Source organism: Cervus canadensis, chromosome 3 (genome assembly GCF_019320065.1).
Source record: "Cervus canadensis isolate Bull #8, Minnesota chromosome 3, ASM1932006v1, whole genome shotgun sequence".
Classification (NCBI taxonomy): domain Eukaryota; kingdom Metazoa; phylum Chordata; class Mammalia; order Artiodactyla; family Cervidae; genus Cervus; species Cervus canadensis.
In genome coordinates this window covers 41959657-41983238 of record NC_057388.1, presented here as the reverse complement: position 1 = coordinate 41983238, position 23582 = coordinate 41959657, and the positions used below count along the sequence as shown (strand labels likewise).

General features: G+C 36.8%; 1 protein-coding gene across 4 annotated transcripts in view; it reads left to right on the top strand.

Moving 5' to 3' along the window:
* RELN (reelin) overlaps positions 1-21382 on the top strand; it is a 523209-nt gene extending 501827 nt beyond the window's left edge. For 2 of the 4 annotated variants that reach the window (XM_043462976.1, XM_043462974.1), the window contains 9 exons: positions 479-654; positions 3968-4041; positions 4852-5013; positions 5744-5901; positions 7947-8166; positions 9659-9856; positions 10478-10576; positions 15158-15163; positions 20268-21382. In XM_043462976.1, the coding sequence (XP_043318911.1) occupies positions 479-654; positions 3968-4041; positions 4852-5013; positions 5744-5901; positions 7947-8166; positions 9659-9856; positions 10478-10576; positions 15158-15163; positions 20268-20364 (1190 nt within the window). In that variant the 3' untranslated portion in view covers positions 20365-21382. The remainder of the gene's footprint in view (positions 1-478; positions 655-3967; positions 4042-4851; positions 5014-5743; positions 5902-7946; positions 8167-9658; positions 9857-10477; positions 10577-15157; positions 15164-20267) is intronic. The other 2 variants (XM_043462977.1, XM_043462975.1) reach the window with 1 other exon arrangement.
* The last annotated feature ends 2200 nt before the right edge of the window (positions 21383-23582 follow it).

Sequence of the window (23582 nt, the reverse complement as noted above, 5' to 3'; positions counted from 1 at the left end):
GTATATTTACTGATCAACGAATGTTAGCTATTATTTTGTCTAATAGTTTATACATCTTCAAGATTGACTGCTTGTTGAAATGTCAACAAAGAATTTAATAAATCCCATTAAAGACACAATGTCTTGCTCTAAATATAATTTGAAATTTCAGCAGCCCCAAATAATTTCAGTTTCTTTAAGAATTTCTATACTGCAGAGATACATATTTTATTGGTTTGCAAGTATTCCAGGAAAAATCTTGCAATAGTAAAAGTTACCCAGACTAGCAATTATATTTTAAAAGTTGGGTAATCATTGTACTAACATTTAATAATCTTTTCTAGATTTGATTGCTTATATATTATACCAATTAAAGAAAATAAAAATCAATCTTAAAGGGTAAGCAAAGAGCTAGAGCATAGACATTCAAGTAGTTCAACAATAAACCAATTAATTTAAGAGAATAACATGCCATATTACTTCCAATTTATCTTAACAGAAGGCACCTCCCATGAAGAAAACTGGAGTTTTTACCCTAATGCTGTGAGGACAGCAGGATTCTGTGGCAACCCATCCTTCCACCTCTACTGGCCAAATAAAAAGAAGGACAAGACTCACAATGCACTCTCCTCCAGAGAACTCATTATACAGCCAGGATATATGATGCAGTTTAAAGTAAGGGGAAGCGGCTCCTCCAGGCAGTCTGGTGTTAGATTTGGGGGAGGGAGTACAGAGAGAAAGCTTATTTGAACAACTATAAGGAAATGATTGATTGCATTCATTAAAAGAGACTTTATTTTATGAATAAAAGAAGTTATCTTTCACAAAGGCCTTTACCTTGTAGGATTATTTGAACACAGATATATTGAGACATAGCAGGACATGCAACTATATCTCAGATATGTAATCTTGACTTCACTTTTACAAACCTTGGAAATAAAAAGATCAAGTAGGTGCCTTTGTCTATCTCTTTCTTTGTCTCTATCCCTTTCTGTCTCTCTTTCTCTCCCACTAATTTCTCTACCACTTTATCTTTATGCCTATCTCATACATCAAGCTTTGCTTCTTTATATGTCCTTTTTCATGATATCTTTCCATTTTTCTTTTCTCTCTGACATCCAAACAGCAAACCTGTACATTAGCCCAACTGAAACCTCCCAAATCCTCAAAGATTTGAAAAGGACTCTCACTTCTTATTAATAAATGCATATTTTACTCATATAGAAAAATGGAAGAGAAGGCCTAGGAGGTAATTAGTAGACAAATTAGAGAGAAAGATAAAGCACTATCAATTAATGTCTTATTGCAGAAAACACTAAAAAGGGACATTACAGAAATGCAGTTTATTACTGGGTCATTTTAAAGAGACAGATCAGTTGTTCTAATGCCCTTATTTAAAAAGACGTGCTACAGTGACAGCTGACAGAAAGAATCCTTATTAGCATAAATAAAAATGTGTTCATAGCTGGGAGAAGGGGGAAATGGGGAGTTAATGTGTATAGGGTTTCAGTTTTGTAAGAAGAAGAATTTCCAAGTTTAAGAAAAAAGGCAAATTTTCTGTTTTCCTCAGCTTTGTAATAAACTCTCCTTCAGAGACTGGAGGGTGAGGCAAGCACCACCAAATGCTGCCACCCCCTCAGGACCGTCCTTACCTTAGTGACATGAAGGACGCACAGAGTCACATCCAGAATTACACTACCCCTAATTCAGAGCCACAGCCCTTAAGAGTGAAGGCTTTTCCTCTCTCAGGCCTGCATCACACTCATATTTTTGATTAATTTTGGTTGGGGCCTCCTCTTTTGTTGCTTCTATCAACCCAGAACTGCAGAGACTGAAATTTTCTTCCCTAGCCAAGTCAATTTGTTTCTTTTAAAAAAGAGGAAAAAAAAAAAAAAACTTGTCCCCAGAAATTTAAGAATTAAAGTGTCACTAAATCTGCATCTTTAAAGTCACCATAGACTTTCTGAACACCACATGCAACACCTTTCACCCATTCCTCGTTTTTCATTTTCTCTGTACTATTTGGCACTCTTGTTCTTGTCTTCTCCAGCTGGTGAAATTCTCTTTCCCCTCAGTTTCTGGGTTCTCTGCTGCTTCTCCTCTTACCTTCTTAATAGCTACGTCTATCTCCTTTTTGGCTCTTCTTCCCTCAACCCTCTAAATATCAGCATTTCTTAGTACTTCTCCCAGGCTTTCTTCTCTCTTCATAGACATTCTCACTATTGAGAACTTCATTCACCCTCTGTCTTGAAGTATCATATCTTTAAGAGCAATTCCAAGATTTGCATATCCAACCTTGACTGGCTCATCAACATTTAATTCTGTACTTTTAATCACCTGTGTACTTTTCTACACCTTTAAATTACTGGCACCTCAACTCAACATGTTTAATAGTGAACTTCCTATCTTCCCACTTCTGCCAACTCCTCTCTCTGATTTTCCTATTTCTCTTGATGGCATTGCCTCTCACTTATTCACCAGCTCTAAATTTTAATTTAGTCTTTGATTTATCATTTTTCATATCTAATTAGTTACTCCATCTTTTTAATTCTAATTCCCTGTATTCCTGGCACCCATAGCATCTCCTCTCTCTGCACTGTCACCACCTTCATTCTGGCCCTCATTAAATCAGTAATCCACTGAGTAGTCTTCTCCTGTCGAATCTCTCTCCAGTTCACGTGTTTTCAGCAGCACAGATTGATCCTTACAAAGTACAGCTTTGATACATCATTCTACTGCTCATAAACCCTTAATGACTCCCCATTGCCTACCATATTAAGCTCAAACACCTTTGACTACAACTCATGCTCTGCCAAACTCAACCAATCTTTCCAGCCTTCTCTACCAATGTTCTACACTTAAACCAAAACGCATTAACCACACGCTATGCTCTAGACATGCCACAGTGCTTTCCCCCTGCATGTCTGCTCACAGTCCTTCCACCTAAACATCTTTGTCCTATCTCTACCTCTGAGACTCTTCCCATCCTTCAGGGACAGCTCACATGCACTCTCATTGATGAATTCTTTTCTTTTTTTAATTGAAATATATTTGACATATGGCACTGTGTAAATTTAAGTCATACAACATGTTGATTTGATACATTTATATATTATAATACAGTTGCCACAATAGTGGTAGTTAGCACCTGTATCACATCACATAATTATTATATCTGTTTGTAGCTGGAATAATTCAGCTCTCCAACTTCTGAAGAATTATTTTCTCACCCACTTAATCAGATTCAACCTCTCCTTCCTATGAAGCACCAAAGCATTTTATATATTTCTGGTTTCCATTTCCACTGCTGGAATACACATTGTATTCTCTCTCTGAAACCACAGTTGTTTTATGAATAAGCATATTGTATGAAGTTTATAGCACCAACCTTCCCTGGTGTCAGCACTGAAACAGGACTTGTTGATTGAGTAGATGATTAGAACTTAAATTTGAATCACCAAGTCTTCACAGCATTTATGCACTGTTGATGATTCAAGCATTTAATTGCACATGATATGGAATACTTTTATCTACATGGAAATGGAAAAAACTAGGAAGAAATATTAAGTAATTAAAAATTAACTATTTTTAATTACATATAAAACTGTAATGGCAGCATCAAGGAAGTTAGTAAATCAATGAAACTATCTTGAACCAATGATACTTTGTTTCTTTCCATTAATTCTCCTAATACTACTTTCCTTTTGACCAATTTATCTTCCCCAAATTTACGATTAGTATGTTATACTAATTAAGTAAATATAAATAGTATTTTTTAACCTAAATTCTCATCTCCTTGCAAAATGGTATGACTTGTACAAAACTCAAAAAAACGTCTTCTTGGTGTCTGGCAGGCTGCTCTGTAAGAGCTTCTTCAAATACTTCTTGGTTACTTATCAAAATCATAATGAAGAGAGATGAGAGTTCTCGTTAATGCTAGGCATTATTTAATCTTGCCTGACACATATCAATTATCTGCTTGTTTTAGATTGTGGTGGGTTGTGAAGCCACTTCTTGTGGTGACCTTCATTCCGTAATGTTGGAGTACACTAAGGATGCAAGGTTTGTGAAATCACTTTTTACATTTCCTCCAAATGTGAATATACAATTCAAATGGTTGTCTATTTTTAAAGCAACTGCTTACAGGGAAGCATTCTTATGTATTAAATGTGGCAGTTAATTGTATGCATGTGAAAATGTCATTTGTATAAAACTCACAATGTATCTTATTTTCAATTTTTCCTTCAAACCAAGAAAATTTCATACTAGGCTGCAGCCAACAAATTTTGTATTTTAAACTAAGACACTATATTTGTCCTCAAAGTAGAACTCTCTTTTATTTATGTTGCTTGTTTTCAAACAACCCTAATAAAAATATAAATCAACGAAAGATCTGATTATGTTTTAGCTAGAGTCACATCCCCTAAGCATAGTAGCACTGTTGACTGTAAGTCTGACTTAGTGCAGTTACCTCTTTAAGGTGTCAATAGGCCTGCCTCCCACCGCCACTTTGAAAAATGAATTATAGTAATAAAGTTTGGGTAGACAGAGAATGTTGTCAGTCAACTCCAGGTATAGTTCTTATAGCAATATCAGGGAGCAGAAGCCACTAGAGTCAGCTCTGTGCCCGCTATTATTTTATTCTGTCATCTATAAATATGTTAATGTGCTTATAAAGAGTTAAAGTATATCTTATTTGAAATAATTTTCCATTTTTCTTTTTATTATATGTAATTATATATATATATGAAATTTATATTAAAATTTCTTAATTTAACTCAATTGTTAAGCATTACCTTGACATGAGACAGGCTGTATATTTCTCTGAAGAGCTGTCTAATGCAGCCTCTCTGGTTTCTCTGGTTTCTGCAGGTCCGATTCCTGGCAGCTCGTGCAGACCCAGTGCCTTCCTTCCTCTTCAAACAGCATTGGCTGCTCCCCCTTCCAGTTCCATGAAGCCACCATCTACAATGCTGTCAACAGCTCTAGCTGGAGGAGAATCACCATCCAGCTGCCTGACCATGTCTCCTCCAGGTAGGCTGCGTACTTAGGTGAACTGTGTGGAATGACCTGTGAGTCTCTGCAGAACTCACACAGGGAGCCGAGAGCAACTGCTAAAAGGAGTCTAGACTTTTAGTTGTAGCCCTAGTCCCCTCTCCCCTCATCTCCCCGCTCCTTTCACTGCCCCATGCCCCTAAATGGCAACTGTGTGTGCCCAGAAGAAACAGGATTCTTCTTTGTAAATGACTCATAGACCTCAAATTTTCTTTTAATTAAATACCACAGCACACACCAATCTCAGTCACAGACCCTGAGTGATAAGTGTCCCAAGACTTGGACTTGGCACCACAACTGCCCCAGTGTTCTATGCTCCCAGAGGCTCTGCTGTTCCCCCCACAATCAGTGCCCACTGGGGTGTGCCAGGCTGATCGGGTTATACTGAGTTGTAGGGTAGATATAATGGAGCACAGTCTTCCTAGAGTAGCATTTATTTTCCCCAAAGATTTGAAAATGACACACCACTGTAGGAAAAATGGATATGGGCTTATTATGGACTAGAACAGGAAATGCACATAAATTTTTCAGGAATTTTGGGGGTTTACTTCCAGAGTCTGAGGGGTACAAGTTCACTCACCTCCGCCAATTGGATGCTTTGGGGAAAAGTTTTGGAAGCCCTTTCCTTAGAAATAGCCCCTATCTCCAGAGACTAGAGGCTGGACACACCATGGGCAAGAACAGCCTCCTGAATCCCTTCTGCTTTCAGTGCGACACAGTTCCGCTGGATCCAGAAGGGCGAAGAAACCGAGAAGCAGAGCTGGGCAATCGATCACGTGTACATCGGAGAGGCTTGCCCCAAGCTCTGCAGTGGGCACGGATACTGCACCACCGGTGCCGTCTGCATCTGCGATGAAAGTTTCCAAGGTCAGAATCCCGTTTTGTTGTTCATGACTCAGGAGACCATAAGGTTCTCCTCATCTCAACATGCGTGCAAAGGCCACTAGGGAATGGTAGAAGCTCTGGCCTGAGGGATTTGAGATAGACGATGCACTCTTTGATCACAGACTTATTTACCTCAGGGATGAATTATGAAGGATAATTTTATGCTATGTTCCTTGAATTTTAAAAATGCAGATTTTATCCGCCCCCCAGGATATTCTACAGTACCTCACCTTCCTCAGCTCCCACATGACTCCCTGCCCGCCTCTACCTTCCACACTTGATTTTGCTCTGGGCCTCTCTCCTCCCCTGCCTGGCTGCCTGTCCCCAGACACTGGACCAATATTCTTTCTTCCTCGGCCTTTCCCAGGGGCAGGTGCCTCTGGCCTCCCAAGATGGAGCTGACAATTCAAAATGTTCTATTTCCCAAGTCTCTTCCTCACATACGCACACAGAAAAACCTTCATACCTCAAAAAATACATTTTTACTGCTTGAGTTTCTAGAGGCTGACTGTGTATTTGGGGCAAAGTATCTACTCAACTGCTGAGATCCCAGGAGGTTGCTCTGTCAGTCCTGTTGGAAAGCCTGCAGCCCTGCTTTCCTTTGATGAAACGTTTCTCACAGGTTTCAGCCTCTATGTTACAAAGTTCACTGTATCCAATTACTTTTACATCCTCGGAGCCTAATTCTTGACAAAGAGCAATGCACAGTAAATTTTTTTACTGAACCCTTACACTGCCTTATGCTTTACTAGTTACACAAGTATCCCACCATTCATTCAGCAGAGTTATTTAGTACTTATGATACACACCCCCATATATTAACTATGGTTAATGTCACCATTATCACTTTATAGGTAAAGAAATTGAGGGGAGCCTAAGTGACTTCTCTAATAGTACATGTCAGAAAGAAGACCAGAACCCAGGTTGTTCTTTCCAATCAGTCTCCATGTCTCAGAGCTGAGAGATTTATCCAAAGAGGACCAGAATTAGCTTCTCCAAGTGTACAATGCAAGAACCCATAGATTTGGATTCTGGAGTAGAGTCTACTTAGCTTTCTTGATGGATGCTATTTCCTTGCCTCCAAATGAAATGAGTATGATAAATGTAGACTGATTGTTATATTGTTACATGTTAACATTGCTGATGTTAGAAATTCTTAGCTGCTGTCTTCTTCCCGTGGTCTTATTATTGCTCAGACCAGCTGGGTCTGTCCATGTGTTAGCTGGAGAATTTGAACTTTTAGGAAAATAAACAATTCAGCTGTCTTACAAGGAGTCCTAGGTGTCTAGAATTTGCCCTTTTCTCTGATCCAGCAGAACTATGAGCTTTTGATTTTGAGTTATTGTAGACATTGAGAAAATTTGTGCATTTCCAGTCAAGGAAAAATGTAGAGACATACACATTTGCTAAAGTAATGCCTTCCTTAAATGCCTGCATTGCAGGTCTGTTATCTCTGAGAAACACTTCCAGTTTATTATTCCTGTATTTATTCCAGCTTCATTATGGAACATTTTATATGTACTCAGTATTATGCTAGGTGCTAGAATCCAACAATGAATAAAATATAGACTCTGTTCTCAAGAATCAACTATAAGAGCTAGAAGGAGAACAAGAACATGACTTCTTTCCTGCTATTTTCTTATCATGCTAGGGAAAAAGAAATTATTATGTTACCTCTCATGCCAGGGTGAGAGCTCCCTTCTAAGACCCATGGCTGCTAAACATGCAAGCCCAGCCAGACGCTATTTTTTAACAATGGGCTTATACCAGTACTAAGTACATTAGCACCTACCTATTTTAGTAAATATCAACTCAAAGATAATATGACTTTTCAGCAGCATAAGCCAATAATTGATGAAATGAAAGAGAAATATTTATTTCGAAGAACCTATATCTGCTTGGTATTTTGTCATTCTTACAGTAAATCTGACATTGATTGGATTAAATGTGAAATTGAATGCTTGTTCATAATCTTTGATGATTCTGTTTGTTCTGGCTAATTTTTGCAACTATTCATTTCCCTCTAGGCGATGACTGCTCTATTTTCAGTCATGACCTTCCCAGTTATATTAAAGATAATTTTGAGTCGGCAAGAGTCACTGAGGCAAACTGGGAAACTATTCAAGGTGGAGTGATAGGAAGTGGCTGTGGGCAGCTGGCACCCTATGCCCATGGGGACTCGCTCTATTTTAATGGCTGTCAGATAAGGCAAGCTGCCACCAAACCTCTGGATCTCACTCGAGCAAGGTAACAAAACTCCTGTGTTGTAGTTCAGACACAGAATCAGTCGCAAGCACATCACTGTCCATTGTTAGATATGATCATGAACTTCACGGCATGGGTGTCACTAAGCAGTAGAAAACTAATATCAGCTGCATTTGGTGTGAGAAAGTATCATATGTTTGCACAACTCAAAATTATGATTTGCTTAAATTTAGTATAGAGTTACCTTGTGAATGGTGGTAACATAGGCATAAGCTTAGAGAAATGGCCAAATATAAAAAATAGAGAAGTGTATCACAGTAACACAATGCTATAGGTCAGTTGTATGTCAATAAAGTTGAAAAAGTAAATAATTGGTTATGAATAATCTATATAGATAATTTAATGTGGACCATATGCAAGCATGTAAATATAAATGTGAGTGTGAAGATTTATAGTAATGCAAGCATACGTAGTGCTATATTTAATATATGTAGCTACAAATGGAAATGGAAGATTGATGGTTGGATAGATGGGAACTTTAAAAGTTCACACAGTTTAGGAACTGCGTGCTAATGTAGAATAGAGAAGACAAAGGAAAAGAGACCCAGGAGGCTTGACTTTTCTTCCCCACCTGCCCTTGCAGCTCTGCACCTAAGCCTGAGAAAACACAGCTTTTTGTCTGCCAAACAAGTAACTTTGCTTTAAATTGATCAATGCATTTATAGGTACAAGTCTAGCAGTTTATTTGACCACCTATTAATCACTCTGTTAATCACTCAGGAATCTTATTAATCACTTTAAAAATCTTACAAAGATAGATTTCCTATGTTTAAAAACTATATCTTCTAAGGGCAAGGATGCCTGTGAGAAGCAAAAGGACACATCAAACACAACAGCAGACATGGTCCAGAGCCTGCATGTCTAACTCAGTTTTCCCTCTTCTCTGATCTCCAGACATCTTTTCCTAAAATAAACATGATTTATCCTCGTCCAGATTCTGTTCAGCTTGAAGCTATTTATAAAAAGCATATAGCATAGGGGCACAGTTCTGGAGGCACTAGCCTATTGTGTCCCCCCTTTGCCTAGCCAAGAAATAAAGCCACTCTTTCCTTCTCCACCATAAAAAGCATATAGAGTAAATATCATGGCTTTATATCTTGTCTTCTCCATGTCCTCAGCTGCCTATTTGGCTGATATTACCTTGCAGAAAACAGAAGGTGTTTCAGGAGAAATGTTCTAACAAGATTTCTAACATCAAAGGAAGAAAAAAGATCTTTGAAAGTCAAAATTGTTTTCTCTGTGTAGAACACCAGCCTTCCAAGCTTATTTCATATGTATGATGTAAAAGATTTTGTTATTTATGTGACTTAGTCATAAGACTGAATGCTTCTATTTTTACCATATTATGAACTTGAAAATTACAGAACTTAGAAATAAGAAAGATAAAAAAAATAAAACATAACTCCTTGAATACTACCTGACTTTTGTTTAGAAATGAATTCCCCTGTGGTGGTTGTTTTTTCTTTTTCCCCAGCAAAATCATGTTTGTTTTGCAAATTGGGAGCACATCACAGACAGACAGCTGCAACAGTGACCTGAGCGGCCCGCACGCCGTGGACAAGGCCGTGCTGCTGCAGTACAGCGTCAACAACGGGATCACCTGGCACGTCATCGCGCAGCACCAGCCCAAGGACTTCACCCAGGCCCAGAGGGTGTCCTACAACGTCCCCCTGTAAGTGCCCAGAAAGGAAAATCAACAGTGTGTGGGGAAGTTATTGAACAAACACCACAAAGTCAGTGGTGGCAGAACCGAGACTGACTAATCCAGATCTCCAGAGTTGTGTTACTGTTTCCTATTGGGACAACTGACAAAACTTGGAGCCAGGAATAAAAGCAAGAAGGAACAGAGAAAAACAATTAAATACCAAGGTGCTTTGTGCATATTTCCCTCCCAATAATGTGTTTCTAGTCCTTTAGAAGACAACATTTTAAATCTCCTGCTGGGTACACTGATTTGAGAATTTGTTGAGGATAGGTAGGTTTGTCAGTTTTGCCTGGCCTGTACCCTAGTGTCTAGTGTCTAACGCATCACACAGAAGGTACATCCCATTTGTTGACTGAAGATGCAGCTCTTCCAGGTACTAGTGGAACAAGGGGAAGAAATGAGAGAGATGTAGAAGGATTGCAAATCCTTGAGTAGCCAATAAGATGTGATGCTGCTTAGAAGAATACTGTGACCTAAGCAAATCTAAATTCCATACCCAAAGTTCTGTTGATTTAGAGTAGCCTATTGTATTTACCAGAAAGTTCTCTCTTTTCTAGTGTTTGACCTGTCTTCTTATCTGTAACCTAGGGAGGCACGGATGAAAGGAGTTTTATTGCGCTGGTGGCAGCCACGCCACAATGGAACAGGTCATGATCAATGGGCTTTGGACCATGTGGAGGTCGTGCTGTGAGTATCTGATATATAACATCTCATGTCCATTTCAGAAAGGTTTGAAATTCCTTTGATATGGCATGCTCCTTAAATCAGTAAGATTTGTTCCTGATGAGAAACCCCCACAGGATCACTTTGGCTTCCACTCTTCCACAACTGCAAACTATAGCTCTAGTCAACAAGTGATATTACAAGGCCCCGAGTATGATTTAATGTACCTTAGAAAACTTCAATAAGTAACAGTTTATTTAACAATTTGACAATATTAATTCAATGGGATCGAACAGAAGTCTCCAGGTAAATGGGATCAGTGCCTTCATGAAGTCTGGGTTGCCTTATAAAATGGAATGACATCCTGAAAAGAAAAAGGATCTGTGCTGGTCGAAGTGCAGAGAATTACTACCTCATGTGCCTGATTATAAACACCTGTCCAAGCCACAGATGCCCGGGGCATTCTTCCATTTAGTGACATGGTCAAAACCAGAACAAAGAATTTGGTTTCAGATTCCTCGTGATTTTAATCCCAGCACCTAAGAAGTCAAGGGTGCCCCCTCCATGGTTTCTCCCATAGAATAAGGTTGTCAGCGCTCTCAACTAGCTGGATTGACTGTTCCACAGAGAGATGACTTACTTTTTCTCTAACAATCTAGTTCCTGTAGAACTGGAATGCTTATGTCTCGGCGGGTTCGGACTGATGGCTCCAAGTGGTTGGCAAGGAGAGGCGAATCTTCTCGGTAGATAGGTTCAAATGTTCATTCTGTTTACCAAATAGAAAATGAAATCAGCCCTTTGTCTGATTTCAGTCATTTTGAAAGCAAATTTAAATGATTAATTGGTAGGAAACCTACCAGATTTGTTTTCTTTCAATCATAGCCATGAGCTGAATTTTTCAATCTTGAGTTAGTCCTTGTCCTAGTTTTCACTGAGGCACCTGCTTGCATGGCATTCATATCAACCCCCAGATCCAAGAGCAATCCAGTCCCTACACAAGCTCCCACTGTTCGCTCTGCTGCTTTGGACCACTTGCTGGGCTCTGCCTCCATAAGAGAAGGTTGATGTTTAAAGTAACAGTCCAGACTCACTTGACTCCTTATAATGAGGCTGATGTTTCACTTAGATTTTGATCTCCTCAGACTGCACTATGCCAGGAGTCTCCTGGCTAAGCTGGGCTCTAAAATGAATGATGTGTGGTAAGGTCAGAGAGAGCAAGATATCCAGACAGACCAAAAACCAACCCTACATCCATTCTTCCCTGGCTACTTTCCTTTCAAAGGAGCGCTTCTCAATCTAATTGAACATGAGATACACTTAGGAGCTTTTGGAAGCATCAACATATGTCCCAATGCCCATACCTATCCCTACAGATGATGTGATTTAAACTGATCTGCAGTGAGACCTGAGCATCAGTCTTTTTTAAAAGCACCTCAGTTCATTCTAATAAGCTGTTTGAGAATCAGATTTAGAATTAGTAACCGGTTTTTATCTTTCAAGTCTGTCTCCGAGACAGTTTACATTAATGGAGCTTCCTATCCCTGACAAAGCATTACCAATTTTTATGAAAAGTTCAAAATTTGACAGTCCTCAATAGAAGGCAGGGTGCTAATACTGACCTTGGGTAAATATAACAAATCTTACATGTCATGTGTTTGAATAGATATTTCTTCTCCCACCCAGCCGAGCAATTGCAGTTATCCATTTTGGATTTCAAAGGCTTATCATCACCACAGTTCCTTCCCACAGACTAAAATTAAAGAGTAGGTGGGTCAGAAGTACAAATATACTCCCTAGTATGAAATAACCCCTTCACAACTCAGGAGTCAAACAGAGCTGACCTGCTGCCTCAAACGTTCACATCATACAGTTCCCAAGGGAACCTTCCGGTATACCTGGCATTGGTGTTAATTTTTATAAGCAGCTGCCAGCTTCATGATATTCTCATGATATTATTACAAGAATCAACCTAGTGTTTCTGGTATTTTTCTGGAGCAATAATCTGCATTTGTAAAGACTTTACTTTTATTCCATCTCCAGAATTTTAGTACTTTGAAGAATTTATCACTTACCAGCCACCTGTGTGCTCTTACTCTGTATGATTTTCTCAGAGTCTCAGGGGACTAAAACATTCTGAATGAGAAAAGCACATTGCCTCACATGCAGAGTATTACATGACTTGAGTTTTATTCAGAGCCGTCTTTTCAGTGAATGATTTTAAATTATAACTTTATACATGTAACCATAAAATTTTACATATTGATAAACATATGTATACATTATATGTTAAAATTTGTTAAAACTAAAGGAGCTACTTTGTTTTCCTTCTTTTTTGGAAGGAAGAAATATTTCATAAAGTTGAGTTTAATCAATAAGTTGTTTTAAAAATACTATACAAAGAAATTATCTTTTCAGAACTATGTTTTTGATGTTTTGCTCTTGTATTAGGATTTAATATTTCCATGCCACTGTATTCTTTTAAACTACTTCTTTTCAGAAGAGTCACAAAAAATTTTAAGGCATTTGCTAGTCAATATGCCTTCCATAGCTCTACATAATTTACTTTAATTCATACCTTTAATGAGCTTAAAATTAAAGTTCCAGATAATTCAGAAAAATAAAATAATTTATCCAAGTGTCTTTCAAGCAGATAAAACACAAAGAAACCAGCCAGGGTTCATGTCACAGTTCACAAATATTACTAATTATATCTTTGCTGCAGCAGATGTATATTTAGAAATAGGTGAAATACTCCCATAAAGCCCTATTAAATTCAAAATCTCATCCTAATTATACTTTTGTATAATAACAGTTATATAAACTAAGATTGTTGGTTTTTGAAGTGTGGCAGGAACAGGAGGCTGAGGTGCATACCTAAAGAGATACAAGCCCTGCCTAGCTGAACACTGCAAATAGGGCAACTGATATGTTTTTTGCAACCAATGGTTGGAGGTATACATTTTTAGAATATATTTTCTTTTCTGAGTAAAGATTGGCCCTAATCTAGCTTTATTACCATAGTTTAGCTCTTTTGCATGTGCACTAAGGACACATGCTAAAAACTCCAAGAAAGAAAACCTGTGGTCACGCATGGTATCTTGAGTCTAACCTCAGTACTGCCCATATTAGTGAGAAGATACATGAGTTTGATGAGGAGAAAAAAAAAAAAATGTAGCACTTTTGAAAATATTTCAAGGTTTAGGAGTACATCCTAAATGAACAAGATACAGAAAATATTTTTAATTTAATAGCTTAATTCTAAAATACTCCATCCAGAAGGATTTGAGTTTCATAAATATGGATATACAGAATAAGCCCCACACCATAAAGATAAAAACCACCGTTTTGGCATTTAACAAGCGAAGTCACTTATGCCTTATGCTTGTTTGAGAGTGTAATCTCCCCACTCTGATGATTTTTTTCAATAAAACCTGTACATGAAAAGCACTTCATGATGATTAGCGCTTGCTAATCTGCCACAGAACAGATGAACCGAATTGACAGATCACTTTTTCCCAGCCTCACTAGCTTACAAAAAGTCCTCATCTGTAAAGTCTGAGTGATGCAGCGTAACACAGTCATTGACAATCAAGTGTCAGAAACCTAATTTCTCTGAATTCATTGGCTAGTGTAGAATATTTGTTTTTCCGTAAATGTTTGTGAATACATTTGGGCAGATCCCTCACAAGATCCATGCTGGTGGGGTCTTCTTAGGATAAAAGAGAATCCTTTTTTTTAACCTTTGTTGCCTGGGCACTCATCCTTCTATCCTAAGAATCTCCCTCACCCAACTATGCATTTCATTCACACATCACATTTCCTGTGTATGTGTCTTAAGTCACAACCTGTCATGTGTATGATGAAGCGGGCTGATTTTTGCATGTGTACCTTGAAAGCAAATTGCTCAGTAAAGAGTCAGCCTTTGTGAATTGACTTACCAAAAAAGTGAATTATCACCACATTCGCTGAGAATTGAAAACCAATATGTTGCTAACTATGGTCTTAAAAGCATTTATCAGATTTTAATAATATGAGTTCCATCATGGCCATTCCCTCATGCTATTCATTATCAAGATACTGTCATATTTTTGGCACAAATGATTTATGGAGAATAACGTATTACATTTGTTGCAAAGCATATTTATCCTTCCTTAAATTTGATTGTGTTATTTGATATATAGGACTTACTATTTTTAAAAGCCCATTCCTTAATATATTCAGGAATAAGTATCTTCTAAAATGTAAATAATTGAAAAATCAAATAATAACATTTATGGTAGTTATTAAACTATTACTTTCATATTTATGCTTTATATGCAACATTTATGCCAAATGTAGTACTGTAGCTACATGTACTTTGACACATATGGTTATGAGCAAATATTGCATGTTGCATTACATAGAAAAGTTAAATATATGTATATACTAGGTATAGAAGAATAAGGAATAACTTCTTTAATTTTTATTTTCAAAAGAGATGAAAAATCCTATATTGCGTCTAAACCTGATCAGACTTTTATGACTAATCACAGTGCTGCATGTGTTGAAAGGCATTTTTTAACTTGTGTTATATTTCATTATTTGCTGTCATTGGTTTTCCACTAGAGTAAGGTAAGTCCTCTTACTAATTCTGGGGAACTGTTTACTAAGTTTCATTGTTATTACCTATGTTAACTGAGAAATTTTGTGGAAGACCTTTGCAATTGAAAAAAAAAAATGTGAAAGAAAAGTTACATGTAATATTGAGAAACACTGGAACACTTGAAACCTGTATCATGTAAACTCGGTGTTCAGCCAAATTGCGGTAATTCTCTGATGTATACAAACAGCATAGACCAGAGTGCTAGTCAGCATGCCTTCTTTGGACTGCTTGACTCTGTGCCTGGGGTTTTCTTAGGCGTTCTCGAAATATGAACAGTTTACAAGTTTGTTCGAGAGGAAAATGAAAATAGAAATGTGTGCATAAGAGCTATGGGCTCTGACTAAATGTGGTGTCTTTCAAAAGATCTCTTGTGCTAGAGATGATTGAGAATGCCTGGACTTCTCAAATCTAAGTTAATAAATGAACCGGCAAAAGGGAGTGAATTTATTCATAATATTTGTGAGTTCTAGATCCTGTCCTTAGGATCTAGAAAAGGATTGGCCTTTTAAAATACGTATCTACATTTGCTCTCTAATAGGGATACTTTAAAACTTAGGAAAGAAAGTATACTTAGGTAAGACTGGTATCCTTAGGTAAGACTTCTTTAACATACGTTTGCATTTGGAGATACTTTAAGCCTAGGTAAGACGGTAAAATGGTTATCGTTTGTTAAACATCTGCATATTCTGCTAGAAGTTTCATTTAATCCTTACAGCTCCCCAAAGTACACAATATCAGATACTATTCTCATCCCCATTCAGTAGGGAAAATAAAAATGAAGTGCTCTACATTTGTGAAATATGTGAGCCCACACTTACTTACATATATTCCTCCTGAAAATGCAAGGCCTTGAAAGTAAAATGTACAGCATCTTCTATGCAGGGCAGTTTAATTTATTAGTTTCAGTGGCAGTTTCCCATCTTAAAATCATCAGTATTTCTCTGAAAAATAATGGCAGTCACTGGATTCTTATTTTTGCACTGATATAAAGCATTGCTTATTATATCATAAGTTTTGATGAAAAGTTAATTACTGAACAGTAAAAATGACTAAATTTCTATGAGCCCAAATTACTTTTATCAAGTCTCCACCTTCCCCATTTCCTTTAGAATCAACTACAAATCACTTAATTTTTTATAATGGTAAATAACTTAAAATAGTGGCTCCAGTGAAGAGTACGAGGTGACCGTAGTCACTAGTTCTTGAAAAAATTGCAATATCCATATTTCCTATGAGGGAAGCATTTTATTATTCCATGTGCTGTTTAAAGTCCCTAAACTCCCGCAGCAATAATGGAAATTTAAGTTAGCATTTCCAAGAAATCATTGATCACTCTCCCTTCTTTCAGTGGCTTCCTCAAAATAGAAATTTTTAAATGGACCTAGTTCTATTCAGTCAAGCAAATTGATAAGTCAAGAACCATAGTTGATATGCCTTGGAATGAATATTACCTGCTTTCATTGGAATTGTAATAAAATACTTTCTCGTATTAATATTATTGCAGTGAAGAAATAAATCCTTAAAATTCCATCACACCTATAATTATTTTGGTTATAAATTTATAACTAGTTTATCTATAATTATACATCTATATGTATCAAAAACAAAAATAGGCTCCCAGATCTGCTCCACAAAAAAAAAAAAAAAAGACTTAATAAGCATAACATCTTTAAACTGGTTTAAAATTCTCCTAATGTCCAGTCCCATAAATTAGATACTCTAGAAGCCACAAGTGTTTAGCAACCATGTGAGTTTATTAATGGTCCTTGAAGCAGGCAGCACTTTGGTATAGCTTCCCATGATGCTTTATTTTCAAAAGCTTATGAACTGGAAAAAAATCTACTTTTGTTAGATTCCATCATCCTGTCACCAGAGATACTTATGTTTTATGTAACAAAATTTTTCCAGTGTGCTTTGAAAATGTGGCCATTTCTAATGTGACTACAAAACACTAGGCATCTATAACAAACATCTATTGCAAATGCTGAATGCATATCAACATTCACAGGGATCTAAAGATATGTTATGGATATATAAATTTATTCAAAATTAAAGGATATCCATCTCATTAGGACTGGTTCAAATGAATTCTTTTTAATGGCTGAGTAATATTCCATGGTGTATATGTACCACAGCTTCCTTATCCATTCATCTGCTGATGGGCATCTAGGTTGCTTCCATGTCCTGGCTATTATAAACAGTGCTGGCGATGAACATTGGGGGCAACGTGTCTCTTTCAGATCTGGTTTTCTCAGTGTGTATGCCCAGAAGTGGCATTGCTGGTCCCCATTATACAGAGTGAAGTAAGCCAGAAAGATAAAGAACATTACAGCATACTAACACATATATATGGAATTTAGAAAGGTGATAACGATAACCCTATATGCAAAACAGAAAAAGTGACACAGAAATACAGAACAGACTTTTGAACTTTGTGGGAGAATGTGAGGGTGGGATATTTCAAAAGAACAGCATGTATACTATCTATGGTGAAACAGATCACCAGCCCAGGTGGGATGCATGAGGCAAGTGCTCCGGCCTGGTGCACTGGGAAGACCCAGAGGAATCGGGTGGAGAGGGAGGTGGGAGGGGGGATCGGGATGGGGAATACATGTAAATCCATGGCTGATTCATATCAATGTATGACAAAACCCACAGGAAAAAAAAATAATAATAAAATTTAAAAAAAAAAATTAAAGGATATCCAATGAATCAAAATACGTCCAAAAGTAAATAGAAGCTCCCAAGCTGGATCTATTCTTAAGGTATTAAAGATCTGCAACCTGTTAATATTTATTTTCTCACTCATAAAAAATGAAGCAAGCTTCCCTGATGGCTCAGCTGTAAAGAACCCATTTGCAATGCAGGAGACATGGGTTGGATCCCTGAGTCGAAAAGATCTCCTGGAGAAGGGAATGGCAACTCACTCTAGTATTCTTGCCTGGGAAATCCCATGGATAGAGGAGCCTGGAGGGTTACACAGTCCATGAGGTCACAGAGTTGGACACGAGTTAGCAACTAAACAACAAACAACATAAAAATGTAGAATTTAAGTCAGTCCATAATAAGTAGTTACATGGAAAAGTTGCTTTGAAACCACACATGCACATCAACTTTTGTTCAAATGAAATGTTCCTATGTTCCCATATATTGAGGTCACTTTCCCATCAATCTGGGTTGCATTGAGATAACTGAATATCCTAAGTGTTCTGAATTTATCTTTTTTCATGTAAGATATTTTAACTATTTTAAATTTTGAGTACCTTATATCTTTAAATGTGTTTACAACAGAATAATTTTCATTGCTTTAACTTTGCAATTATTCCTTATAGTTAAAGAGTAATGATTTACAACAGGAATCCAATCAGTAAGTCACCAAAAGTTCAACAAACATGCCATGACCACTCAGGGGTCAGGCAGAAGGCTCAGTGCTGTGGTACAGGGGTGGGGGGAGTGGGGCACAGCTGCTACACCCAGAGAAGTTTAGTCAAGGGCAGCCAAGATTGAACATGAGTCATCTCATGCAAAGCAGAAAAGGGACAGTATGAGGATTCAAAGTAGGGGGGGAATCCTACTGGCAGGGGTGAGTAAAATTTTTTTAAAAAGTGATACTTGAAAAATAAGTAGAAATTTAGGAAGCCGGGTTGAAGATTATCCAATAAGGCAGGTGGAAGGGACTCAAGGTGAGTTTGAATAGAGATGTCTGTAAAGAATAATAGATGAAAGGACTTGAAAAAAAGAGTAAAATGAAATGTGTGGAGGACTTAAAATAGCTGGCAAAGTTGACTTAGATAAAAGGATTAGGAATCCTTTTTAACGAGGTTAAATCAATGTTTGCTGGACTTCCCTGGTAGCTCAGATGGTAAAGCATCTGCCTACAATGCAGGAGACCTGGGTTCGATCCCTGGGTCAGGAAGATCCCCTAGAGAAGGAAATGGCAACCCACTCCAGTATTCCTGCCTGTAAAATTCCATGGACAGAGGACCCTGGCAGGCTACAATTCACGGGGTAGCAAAGAATCGGACATAACTGAGCACACAAGTAAGGAAGAAACGACTTTAAGACAATACAGCATTCAAGAGACTCAGTGAATTTGGAAAGTACTAAGAGGCTCACTCTTAAAAAACACATTTGATGCTATATAGAAACATGTTGTCACTCCAGTGCGTGTGTGAAAGGAGTCTGATTCTTTTCAGTGATCTTATGGATAAGGATCCTTCTTAAATTACATTTTCCATATCAGAACTTTAACAGCTATCTCTGCCAGTATCATGCATATTTTTACAGGTTCCTAAAGTTCATTTTCAGCATTTTTATCAGCTTCACCTTGAGTACATATGTATGAATGTGTGTGTACATACATGAGGGGAATGTGTGCACATAGATTTACATCTATACATTCACTTACACGTTCTTAGTATTTTATGATTTTTTTTTCAGTAGGGTTTCTCCTTCATAAGGCCATGTTCATAGAATATGACTCCAGCTGCTTACTGTTTGAGGAAAGCAGCAAAATCTGATATTCTGAGAAAAAATTGCTTAATTTTGCCCCTGAGACCTCAGCAAACAGGAAGATCAAGCTGATTCAAATAAGAAGTTTGTTTTTCCTTTGTTTTTGTTTCTCAAGCTTTAAATGGCAATGGTTGCTGGAAGAATCAAATTGTCCTTCCTACTTGTTAAAGATATATGTAAATAAGGTAATAGGTATAGTACACACTTTATCTCAATTCAAGTCAGCCTTTTCAGAAAGAGTTCAAGAATAAAATTAAAAATCCAAAAAACAGTTGCAGTCCACTTTTGCAATTAATCAAGAGAGGTTGCCATTTGTTCTGGTTCAGAGCTCACTCATGAAAAGAAGGGGATTTCTTCAAGGCCAAAAGCAGTAAATGCAGGTGTCAACCTTTAGTTCTTCTGTCCTGGGGTGGTAATGTTAGCATGGCCTATAAACCCTGAGAATTTTCCAAAAAATAGCAGGGTAACTTAGGACATAGACTAGATTGTGCTTTCAGTGATGGAACTTACATGCTCTTTTCTTTTTTCCCTCCCTGCTTCTGTCCTTTCTGATTTTAACAGCACTCGCAAACAAAATTACATGATGAATTTTTCACGACAACATGGGCTCAGGCACTTCTACAACAGAAGACGAAGGTCACTTAGACGATACCCATGAAGAATCAAAAAGTTTATTTTTCTTTCCAATATGTGATGTGTTGTTTCGCATTCTTTTAAATCTCGCACTGCATCTGATATCAGGAAATTTCTGTGAAGGACTTAGTGATTAACTGAAAGCCCTTCTCAAGACCAAGTGTACACCACTTTCCCACACTGTGAACTAATGACAAGTGACTTATTTCTCATAAGTAAATGTCTTCATGTTGATGTATCCGTGCAAATTGTGATCTGTTGTAATATCAGTTACAGTAGCAGTATTGAAAATAAGAAATAGTTTAACAGAAAAAAAAGTTTAAGCACAAAAGTTTAAGAGATTTTATGTTTAAAATGGCATTTAGTACAGTATTTAACATTCTTGGTCACAAAGCTATTTAAGTGGACTGTATTTCAGCTATGTATCATGTTTTATATGATTAAATTATCATTGTTGGTTCTTTATGTATTCTCTTCTACAATATAACACATTGACACTGTATTTACTTATTATGTTGCAATATTTTTTGCTGCTGAATTTCAGGCTACTTATATTCTACAGAAAATTCATTGAAATACCTACTCAAGAAGATAGCTGTAAAGATATTGTATCTCCCTTAATATACCCCTCAAAATGTATGTTGGTTTAGCGTTGTTTGTGGATAAGAAAAATGCTTGACCTTGAAATATTTTCTACTTAAAAAAATTGTGGATGAAAACCCTATCTCCCACAAAGGAGTTCCCATTTCCTTGTCTAAAAGATACTTTTAAAGTGTGCCGTGGCTGATTTACTAACAGTAAGTGCCATTTTGTGTCTGTGATAACAGAGTGATTTGTAAAACTGGATGTTTTCATTGTGTTCTCTCTGTGGATTGTTCTTCCTGCGGGTCATATTCATACCTTCTGATGAAGTTGTACCAACACCAGCAATGTTATAATGGCCCTGTAGCCCTGAACTCCCTATTAACATAACAAAAAGGTTGCACTCGAGGGTGAACCAAGTTAAAAGTCCATGCTTAAATAAAAATTATGTTCAAAAACCATTTGAAGTTCATTTGTTATTTCCTGTTTGTGTCTTTATTTGCTGTTTGTGTGTAGGATCTGTAAGTCTGGGCAGGTTTGGAAAGAACAGTGTCAAATATATTTACCAGTTTTTTATTGTTTTGTCGTTGATAATAGCCATTATGAAGCCACGCTTTTCAATGTAGCCATTTGGTTTTTTCCTATTATTTGCTCTGCAGTCACGCCAAGAAAAGTCAGTAAAGAATTCTGAAAATTATTTAACTCCTGAGAATTTTGTTAGCTGCTGACATAATGCCTAGCTCTTAAGTACTCATACATTCATTCAACAAATATCTATTGAGTGCTTGTTATGTGACAGGCACTCTGCTAAGTGTTGAGGATTAAAAATGCTGACAGACATTTTCCTTGTTTTTAACATCTACAAAATAATAAATATGTTAATTTTGTTGTATTTGTTGGTTTTCCAGAGGGTTAAAAATACATATATCTAGGTAAGAAAGCATTGAATGGCAGTAGTTTATTTCTCATTGAACAGGGAAACAATAAGGGATGATCTTGCTGAGTTTAGTTAAATTTTGTTCTGAGTCTTGTATCAAATCCATTGAGAATCATTTCCTTGAAAATATAAAGGCCTTTTTTCTTTTTTTTTTTTTAAAGGCCTTTTTTCTACTTAATGTAACACATGAGACTTTGTATAATTTGGTGCATATGTGGTCCATAAACATTTATAACTATTGTTCTTAATTGTTGATTCTTCTTTGTGCACAAATTGTCAAATGATGGTTCACCATTTGGTAGTATTTTGTTTCATTTTTTCACTGGTACAAGAGGTTGTATTTTTCCCAAAGCCTTATCTTTGCAAGTAATTTATGTGTGCCATAGACCTATCCCCTGACTAAGATAAGATATTTACAATGCTCTCATACCCTCAGAACAGGATTTGAACTCCCCACCAATTCATCTCAAAGTTTAATAGCATACATTGGATCTTACGTCTGTTGATTTAATTTGAAAACATAGCTCAAGTAGAAATTCAGCTAGTGTGAACTCAACTGACTTATCTTGCTGAAGGAAACAAAGTTTAGTAACAGATAAAAATATATATTTTTATGACCAAGTTTCCATGATTTCTACACAGTTGTTTCTTATTTGCCGTACATTTTAATGTAAACTACCCTCTAATCTAATCTTAAATATATTCAATATCACTTGTATTTTACCTTTTACCTAAAAAAAAAAACATGTATTACTTTTAAAATTCCCCAAACTTTCTTCCTTATGTTCCAAGGTTAAAGAAAGAATTATGGGAGATGACTTGAAACATGTATCCATTCATTTTATTGTTTTCTGATTGATATTTTGACAGCAAATTGTATTCTTCAGCCAGTTCCCTGATGCTAGGACATCAAGAATATTGAAAATAAGAAAATACAGTTAATACAAATCTTTGCAGAGAGCAGTTTAATATCAGTAACAATGAATATGTTACAATATCAGTAAAAACTACATTTGTGTATACAGCATGACCCAGTTACTTCTAGGTATTTACCATAGTGAAACTCACATATATACACAAAGAAATGTGTATAAGAATGTTCACAACAGCATTATTTGTAATTGCAAATAATTGGAAGCAGTCAAATGTACATCAAGAGAACAGATAAATTGTGATTTATTTTCATAATAGAATATTGTGACGAAAATGGGTAAACAGTACACCTATTAATGATAACAACAAAAGTTGCAAAATTATAGATATGGTTTAATGCCATTCATCGGATCTTAAAATTTACTAACAAATACCACATGTTGCATATGAATACATGCATAAATGGCAAAAATATAAAAGCATGTGTGGTACTAGTACATACAAATTCATAATTGCAGTTACCTCAGGTGAGGAAATAAGATCAGAGTGGGATATGTGGAAGGCTTTGACTGTGTCTAAAATATTTCATTTCTTTAAAAGCCAAAATAAAATATAATACAATGTTAAGGCTTGAGTGAGTTATGTGTACAAATGGGCTTGTCATATTTCTGTTCTCAAGTGAGGATCTAAATACTATCACAAAAAAAAAAAAAAAAAGAATAGGGAATTTCCTGGCAGTCCAGTGGCTAGGACTTGTAGCTTACACTGCAAGGGGCCTGGGTTCAATCCCTGGTCAGGGAACTAATATCCTGCAAGCTGTAAAACACGGCCAAAAAAAAGAGAAAATAATA